Source organism: Perna viridis, chromosome 9, assembly GCF_037379345.1.
Source record: "Perna viridis isolate PV_CMFRI_1.1 ecotype Kerala chromosome 9, ASM3737934v1, whole genome shotgun sequence".
Lineage (NCBI taxonomy): Eukaryota > Metazoa > Mollusca > Bivalvia > Mytilida > Mytilidae > Perna > Perna viridis.
Window position 1 is genome coordinate 34,750,677 of NC_142453.1, and position 10,006 is coordinate 34,760,682.

The 10,006-nt window shown below is 32.1% G+C and overlaps 1 protein-coding gene across 1 annotated transcript in view; it reads right to left on the reverse strand.

Moving 5' to 3' along the window:
- Window positions 1-7,770, reverse strand: part of LOC148607955 (uncharacterized) — a 69,183-nt gene extending 61,413 nt beyond the window's left edge. Inside the window, 9 exon segments of the mRNA XM_088544480.1 lie at window positions 192-246; window positions 2,072-2,121; window positions 5,076-5,173; window positions 5,273-5,373; window positions 5,683-5,734; window positions 6,060-6,180; window positions 6,538-6,574; window positions 7,085-7,178; window positions 7,570-7,770. Coding sequence (XP_088400606.1) covers window positions 192-246; window positions 2,072-2,121; window positions 5,076-5,173; window positions 5,273-5,373; window positions 5,683-5,734; window positions 6,060-6,180; window positions 6,538-6,574; window positions 7,085-7,178; window positions 7,570-7,704 — 743 coding nt within the window. The 5' untranslated portion in view covers window positions 7,705-7,770.
- Between the last annotated feature and the right edge of the window lie 2,236 nt (window positions 7,771-10,006).

The following is a 10,006-nucleotide window of genomic DNA, read 5'->3' on the forward strand; positions in this document are numbered from 1 at the left end:
GCATAAACTTAACAAACATAATTGTACATGTATATTAATATGATTTGGGCAGAATTACAAAATTGAATTTGAAGCTAAAATTTCACCTGACTATCAGGACCCAGCCTATGCCTGAATGGACACAATACTATAACTTCATCTACAATTATTAACTTAATCACCAAAACCAAAATTTTACAAGCAATTATTACCTTTTGAGAGTCAAATGCACATTAGTCTCACCAGTAGCAGATATAACTGGGAATTCTAGAATTTAAATATTTAATGAATTACAAATAATGTGCAAAAATCAGAAATCTTATTGTTTAATTTTTTGAATCATAGTTACACACGCATACACATTATTTTTTTTTAATGGAATCTTTGCTTGTAATCATGAAGATCATTTCATCAATTGAATGATTTTTTCTAACTGTTATTATTGTCCAGATACATGTACATGCATCAAATAAAAACCTACAAATGTATATTTCATCTTTAAAGTGTGATATTTGTAACTCTAAATAAGGAGTCGTCCTATTAATTGTTTTTCAACCAATAGTCATTTTTCATATTACAGAATGCAAGCAATTTTAGCAAGTTTTTCAAAGGGACGTAACCCATATCAACCTGGTTGGTAATCTCATTGGGGAAAGTAAGAACAGTTAACATTTCTCTTTGAAACTTCATAAGCTTTTTTTACTTTGTCAAGTGCTTAAATGGTTTGAAATACATGTACATGTAAGTTATTAAAAAATATTGAACTTGGCAATTTAACAGGCCTAAAATTTGTGGACCCATGTATGTAAACAAATTATAAAATCACCATTGTTTATACAGAATGAGTCACCTCCCCTGCAGTCTTCATTTTTTTTTTTCACATATCCTGTAATTTCAATAGTGCAATATATTTCCCAAAAGTTTTGTTTCCAATAGTTAGAAGAAATACTTTTCCTTTTAAATAGCAATGACTTTGGAAATTTGGTAGCAACATTCTTGAATATTTGTTACAATTCCTCATATACATTTTGTACTGAGCTTCATGGAGTTCATTTAATGAAAAGAAAGAGTTCTCAAAAGTCTTTCTAATGAATTTACATCTTTCTATTACAGAGAACCCCTTCAGGATCCAAACTAAACCCCTAACTTCCCTTTCATTGGCAATACTGGAATACTGGAAAGAAGTGCTTAATGTACTTAATAAAAGTAGATTATACATTGGAATGTAAAAAAAAGGTTTCTCATTGATATAATTGAATTAATAAAATTTTAGAATTTTAATTAGGTTTTGAGGAATCCACCACAAAAAAAAATGGTCATACAAACTTCAAGCTATCCCAGAACATGGTTGTCTCATTCATATATTACTACTGTAAAACCCACGCAGCTTGCAAAATATCTAAGAAAAAATGTCCGCTCACATATTGTCCCTCCTAAAAACCTTCATGGAGATTTTCAAAAGTTGGCAGGTACATTTGTATGTCCAAGTGCTTACTGCACCACTTTAAAGTCGGCTAAATAGCAAATATCAACAATCAACATATTAAGTTAAGCTCAGGAGCTTTCACATAGATAACACTTACACTTACAATCACAATCACAATACATATTAATTGAAGACATGTATACTGTAGACATGCAGACATATACATTGTACAACATTAAATAACTTGTAAAGATTAGTTCCACAATGTAACAACCTTAGGAACTTACAATAAAGATCATTTCATCAATTAAAATATTCAATTTAAATAACACTATGAACTTAACTTTCTGATTTTCCCACATCAATTTTAATACCTCTTCGATATCATGCGTACCAGACTCTCCTTAGAGTTAGGCAAAAAATAGCATGTCTAGTTTCCTGCTACCCTTTTGTGCTACACGTTTAGGCCATTTTGTTTCGAGAACTGTTTAAATTTAGACCGTTTCCCCATTAACACAAATGAGCTCTCGAGCTCAATACTAATGTATTAAAAAAAAAATAAAATAATTTCCCTACATACCTGCCCTATTTTTCTTCTTGCTGGTAGCAAGAAAAAAGACTATTTTCTTTTTTTTTGGCCTTAGCCGGCTTAGGGTATAAATTTACCTCCTGTTGAATACACTTTTAAATCTTTATCTTTATCTGCAAGAGGAGTTCTGTAACAAAAATGTAGCGAGTTTGGACATCTTTCTTCTACATATATACATGCAAGTATAAAAACATGAAAATAAATAAATATCGAACTTCCCGCGCTTTTGTCATATTTGACTAATATCCAGAACGAAACATGTACAACACTATCACATAACGGACAAAAATAATTGCTGGAATCATCGATTGGAAGTCGATCGCTGGAACCAAATAATTTTTCAGGGGCGTACCTGCCTATACGGAAGTACGCAAATGCGTACTTTCGGAAAAAGTAACAAAAATAAAAACACACATTTTAAAGATGAAATAAAGGTTATTTATCACATATGCATACCATGAACGTAGTATAGGCTCTGAGAAACTGGCTCCAAAATCGTTAAAATTCAGGCGTTTCCTTCAGGGCTTTGTCTTGCCGGACTCACTGGGGGCCTTGAGCGACTCCCCCCCCCCACCCCTCGCCGTAATTTTGCGTACAACTAAAACAGGCCTAACTACGCCCCTGTTTTCTTTACTATATTTTTATATCGTTTATTTTGTTAACTTTTTATCCGTGGAATTTTCAAATAAATATCCAGTAATACGTGTAACACTATATGAGCGTAACATTTTAATAACAGTTTTATGTGAAATAAGGGTAACAACAAAATTACCTAACACTAAACCACATCACAATATAAACGGGTGTTATAAAAGAAAATCTGAAATTCTAAAAAATTCCCTTTTTACTGTTTCATAATAATTGTAACCCCAGAAGGAAAATCTAAGCGACTGAGTTAATCACATATGTTAGATACAATATTTTTATCACTAATGCCTTAAATATGAGTTTTACACTGTCGGCATGCTGTGAACAAGAATATTGTTTGATTCTGAGATCAGCTTTTTGGGGTGGGGTATATTTTTTAACTTGTTTTGAGAATTATTTCATTTAAATAAGGTTTTCGTGATTTTATTATGTAGAAAATTGAATTATCTATCAAATGATACCCAATCTGAGGCTTTTTGGTTGAGCAATAGTTTGTAGAGTCGAATTTATGACACTTGTTATGAGAAAATCAAAAATATCACTTTAATACAAATTTTTATACTGACTATGAATATCGCCTTAAAGTCTTCAAAAACACCACAGAAGTATCAATTGGGATAGTAATGAACAGAAAATACCAAATAAGCCATTTTTAGTGAAGCATAAACACTTTAGGGGTTTTGACATTGAATTATAAAAATGTCAACTTAAGCGATTTTTCGGTGGGGTTGTTCATTTTACTCCAAAACCCTAGGTGTTACCTGTAATTTTACGGTATGACTGGAAAGCAGAGCCATTGGGCCACATGATGATACCTATAAATATTTAGTTTCTTTACACGTGATGTCCTTGGAAGACTTAAACGCTCGAACAATGGAGTGACAAAAATCATGGCCTTTCGTGTCAGTGAGGTGCAAATATAGGCCTATTTATTTAAGGAGGACCCTTACTCAAGCAATGCTAGAGGTTGTCTGGCAAGCTATTTTCTGACTTGGTGCCATTCTAACCTCTAGCATCTGACACGTTGCAAGCCACCGCAAATGTGAATTAGCTAAACATGTGCTTTAAAATATTTTACGTCTGTTATTTACATAAAAAAACTTACCGACAATCGAGCGATAAAAACCCTAAATATTTCTTAAATACCTAGAAAACATTTGTAATGAAGACAGTTGTCAAAATGACCAGCAATTTTGAATTAGGTAACTAATTTTACGAAATACAATATATTTTTGACAAATTTATTTCGCAAATTTTAAAATCCGTAATTTTATCAACCGGAATTACACACTCAAAAAGCTAAAAACCAAATATAAAGTTCATTTTAACTGCATTTACAAAGGATTTTCAGGATTGCTGGATTTCCTCATCAGGTGGATCATTTGTTTTTCTTCAGTTTAGTCACCTTCTCTCGTGTAATGGTAAAGAAACTGTATAAAACGTTTTAAATGGTAAATAGTTTACTTTAATTCTGCCGATTTCAAAGAAGGGCGGAACGAGCGTTATGCAATATGGCGCTCGGAAGTAAGATGTTGGGGTATGGAGGAACGGAATTCCAACCTCTTACGTTGTAGGAGTAGGTGGACCCTCCCATCCCATGGACTATGTGCACGAGATGTCCAATGTCGATGAAACATTAATTTACCAAATGGTACAAATACTTTGTATGTTGTCAATTAAAAAGTTCATCATCTGCATATTTATTTCTGGATTCAGAATTATATTTACAAAGATACATTTCTTTCGACCTGTGACAAGATACATGTATTAATATCTTTGTAATAAAACAGCATTGAATAATTTTTTTTACGATGCAAAGCATAGTTGTAGCAAGAGTAAAAAATTCGAAAGTTTATTGCTTCCACAAAGAAAGATTTTGATCTGGAAATGGATATCTATTTCATCCGCTACATTGAGAATGTCGACTGTCTTAGTTTGTCTCGCGTGTTCACGTTTAGGTCATGTTGTTGGTCTGTATTGTCTTTTGACAATATTTGGTATAGTGCATTTGGCTGACCCAGTAATGGAATGCTCTTTGAATGAACACTGATAAATTTATATATCAGTTCAAAGACGATTTAATTCTTCAAGATTTATTCATTAACTAAAACAATGCGATTTTTTTACATGCCACAGCAGTTTCTGCATATATAGGAATATGATTTTGGGTGGATTCTTGTAATGACCAAAGCATATCAGGAGACAAAAGTTTTAAGGAAATATTTTGAAAAGTCGTCAACTTGCGTATCACATTGATGATAATTTTAGTTTTTTTAAACGAACCCGTTTTTGTGCTACAGTATATAATTTTCCGTTTAGTATTGTATTTCTATTTTGATGTATGAAGAGTAGTGGCGGGTATAAGTTAACGTCTTTAAACAAATTTACTTCAGTGCCACTTGAAGCTTTATGAGTAAGGAAAACTGCACTTACCCGAGGGTATGCCGCTTTGTTGGTTTATCGCCGTTCATTGTTATGTTGTCTGAAGCCAAGATTTTCTTAATGTTGCCGTTGTGATCAATATGTATCTCCTGGAAAGTCACAGTTAAGATCAATTAATACATGTCGGCCTAAACGAATAGAAACATTTTTTTCAGTTCCAAAGTATGCAATATAAACTTTTAACTTACTTTCTGGTGGGTCCTGATCACATCAGTAGCACTTCGATGATATCGCTTCACGACAGAACCGGAATCTGTCTTCCGTGCTTCATAAACATGGCTTAAGTGTCCTGTAATGAAATGAATTCCTAACAACCTTTCTATTACGATATAATTGATTAAGTTCTTATTTTCGCGATTTGTTGTGTTAGTTTTTAACTTGTCTTGGTTGTTGTTGGCTTTGCTTTTTTAATATATATAATCGAAATCCATTGCCCTCTTCGACTTGTACAGATTTTGCTATACTTACTTTAAACCATACCCATGAAATAATGATGCTTAGTTTTGGACTTGCATGATAAATTCTAAATAAGTTTTATGACTTTCTGTCGAAATCTAAGTACTAAAGCGGGCCAATGTAAAATATCTTGATTAATCACCTCCATGATCCGTTTCCTTCGATGTGTATCGCCATGTATCGTCTCGGCTTTTCTGAAGTAAAAAGAATATTTCGACAACATTTATGCATACACACAAATATCTATGCATACATTTGCATATTCAGTATACTATCTGTAATCCTTTTAAACCCTTAATACCTACAATTAAGAAAAGAAAACAGATGGTGTGTTAGAAAGTAATCTCGATTAAACAGATTTTTGAACAACACAATGTTAACATTAAACTTTGCATTTTCATAAAGAATGAATGTTACACCCGATTTAAAGAAAACAGAAGTAAAGTGAAAACAATATCTTCTACGAACTGTTAGAACAACAGGCTTTAGTCTGGCAAAATAAATCTGTCAGTAGCCTACCTTAAACTTTGCAGACATTGTTCCTACTAAGGCTTTCTTCAAAGTGACGAGTTCATCTTTCTCCTCAGGGTGGTAATGTATAAAATTTACCAGGCCGTTGGGTTCCATTTCAAACAGGAAGCTAATTAATTTAAGGTTTGAGTGAAATTTAATGTTCCATAAATAAAGATGCATACATTCAAACAGGGAGATGCCGTTCAGTTTATATCAAAAAATTCTCAAACAAAAGTAAACGAAGCACTCGAAAACCATAAGGATAAATCCATTGACAGTTGAAAATTATATTACGAATATCGCAAAAAATGTTCTATTGCTACGTATTGTCAAGCTCACATTAATTGCAAGTAACAATGAAAATAAATGTTTTTGATTCCATCAGAACAAATATTAATTGTAGACAATTATCATGTACAAAAAAATTCATCTTTACAGAAAAAACTTTGAAAAATTGTGATAAGACATGCATATCAAAACAAACCTTTTCGCTAGGTCCCAGTGAAATGGATTGTCAGCATCTGAATACAGTTAGAATAAAATGATGTGGTTGTTTTGAACAGTAATCCTGAATTTCGTTAAATAAGGGATTCTTTTGATAGTGGCTCAACTATAAATATTTTGTCGATGTAATCGAGGAATAAATACATTAATTAACGAAAAAATTGACTATGAGTATTTATATATTTATATCGTATCAATACGATATGAATACTCAGAAATCAATAACTGGAAAAAAGAATGGATAAGGGTAAAGACGGCTTTGGGACAGCAAAACAAATTCACAAATTTAGGAACCGAAAAAAAAAACAACAACAACACACTCACACACTCACTCACACACAGAGCTAAATCAATATAAAAAAAAAACATACAAATAATTTTTCACTAAATTATGCGACTACTCAAATGAAAACAGAAAAAAATTAATAAAAAGTTGTTTGAACTTATTTTGACAGAACATAATAATTTTATAACACAAGTACCATTTCTTATTTTTAGGCACAAAATAATGTACTTAATTAACTCACACTGCCCAGATTGGGAATGTTGGACAAAACTGTCGACAGTCAAACGATGAAATTTGGTTCCATTGTCCCTCTCGCTAATCATTTGCACTCTGAACTGGAGAAAAAGATAAGTTTTTACAGAATTTCATACCAAATCGCAACCTTCTTGATATAGGTTTTTCATTCACGTGCAATGCTTTGTTAGTAATCATCGTATCGACATGAAATATGATATTGCATTTCGTAGCAAAATCAAGGAAATATATATAAATAGTCATTCTTTAAAGAAATTTACATTAATCGATACAAAATGGATAATCAAGCCATGGACTAAAAATTGAAGGCTGTTACTTGGCTTCTTTATAAGGAATCGGAACCCGACGCTTACTACACCAAACAGTATAATTTGATATGAAAGAAGAATATCAGAACTTTTTGTTTTATTTGCTTTAAACGAATGTACGTGAAAAAATGACGAGTGAATTACCTTAAGCCAAAAATATTACCTTCATTACAGTTGTTATATTATGCATCCCTATTGTATCTGTAGTAGAGGAGTAGGTATAGTGATGTTCATATCCTGCCTCATAATGGTAAGCCGTCGTGCTCCCAAACACTAATACTGCCAGGATCAGCAACATTGTAAACTTATGCTGAATTCATTTTTTGCAAAGTTTTAACAAAAATATTCTACTGTTATCTCCCTACTAGAGTTGACGAAAATAAATAATCGCTAAAGATAATCTGTTTGGTTTGCATTTCAAGGTAAAAACATTTGAGATAATTTCATGTCAAATTATTGATTTTTACCTCAAAGTACTATGTATTGCAATGTATTGCGCATGGTACTAAATTTTGAAATGTTTGATAATGATTGAACTTGACCGTCACGACCTGAAATCTGTAAAGATTAAATTAAGACAGGCTCATCTCATCCGAACCAGGAAGACATGCGATAGAAACCAATAAAAAAACAAGACATCAACTGTTATTCGTCCAGAGATCACTTCTCTAGTAAGTGGGCTGAGATACACAGGCAATTGTGCCACACATGAGAATCATATGGTTTGCATCATATGATTATCATATGAATCGAACACCATATGATAATCATATGTTTCAGTTAACATATCAGTTCATATATCATGTGTTTATAGTGTATTATGACGCTGACCGACATTGAGTTCATAACACCCTCCTTAAGAAATTGGTTATCCTATGATAATCACATGTTTTAACAAACAAATGATTATCATATGTTTCAAGCCCATATTATCATATGAGAATCATATGATAATCATATGACTACCATATGATAAATATCATATGATTTTTATATGATTACCATATGATTATCATATGAATAGGGCAGCATATGGTTATCATATGTGGCACATTTTGCTGTGTAACCCCGCGGGCAAACCATTTACGAATCTTTTTGTCGCCAAAACATAAACTGAAGCATTTTTGTATTTTTTTGGCTATTTTGTATACCACTTTGAGGCAAAAATCAATTTGTAAAGTTTTTTTTTATTCTACGAACTCCTTCTTTCTACAGAACGACGTCAACAGATATATGTATACTTCATCATGTAGCCCCCCTGGACCCCCTGCCGTAATTTTGCCTACACTTCAATTTGGCCTCAGCTACGCGCCTGTTCGTAGTCAGAATTTATTTTTAAAAAATTGAAAAACTAAACAAAACAAAATGTTTGAATATCTAAGCTTGTTAAGAGAAATTGTCACGTGCAATTGGTATGGTGGTAGTAAAAAATGTCTGATATGTGTCTTTACGGAAAGAAACAAAATATGAAATTCTACGAGTGTCCAAATCACCGGTCTTCCTTTCAGAACATAATTAATTCTAATTACAAAGCAAAACGTACCTGTCCATACATTATAATCATATGCTGCTTTATTTACAACAACATTAAACTGGTGTGAATTAAATGTAATAATTTACATAAAATGAACTCATAATAAATTGTTAAAATCACATCATAATGTGCATATGCTTCATATGCTATGTATGTATGATTTTAGTTACTTTTTGTTCTTTGTTGTGTATGTCTGTTTTCCATGTCTGGTCTTTATCCCTGGATTACATTCTTTTGATTACTGCTATAACCTTGGTTCCTTTGATTACTCCTTCATTTCTACAGTCGACCGTTGTTCACTTTTACTTTTCACAGATGTAGAATTTCATTAGACTAAAGTGTGTTATCTTTACAGATCATGATAATTATGATATAACATAAATATAGGACCGTCGTGGAAGACAATATGCCAACGAACTCTTATTATTATTGATTAAAACACGAAACAGACCTGATAATTCGAGCACATATTGTCAGAAGTCGAATTTTCACAACGCATCCTAGCGGTGTTAGGAGTTTTCATATAAAGCTTATTCAAACGTTTTTATAATTCAAAAAAAATCTTTTAACCATTTGAAATGTGCATGGCCGTTAGAAAGTTTTAGACACTAGGAAGTGTTGCCTTTTAACCAAGATATGTAATCGCGTAGATTTATCGTTGTCGATCCATTTGTGATATTAGATGCTATAATCTCCATCAAGTTAATGACATTAAAATGCACACCTTTTCAGTAAATAACTTCAAAAAATGAATGAGATCTTGAAAAAAAAGGATTATTCTATGCCTCATCTATCTTTAAGAGATTAATAAAATGATTGATTAATCTAATCTAAATAAAAGTCTATCAATACAAGGGAACACAGGTGTCCTTCATCTATCCCAAACTTTAGAAGTCACTTTTCCCAAATGGTAATTACAAAATAAAAATCATGTTTTGATATTTTAAATTGTTAAGTAACACTCCAGCTAAGAATCATGCAAAATTTGATATATAGTTGGAAAGCCTACAAACAGAAATTACCATTTGGTTTTTATATAACCCGTGCTCATATGAGATAAAAATCT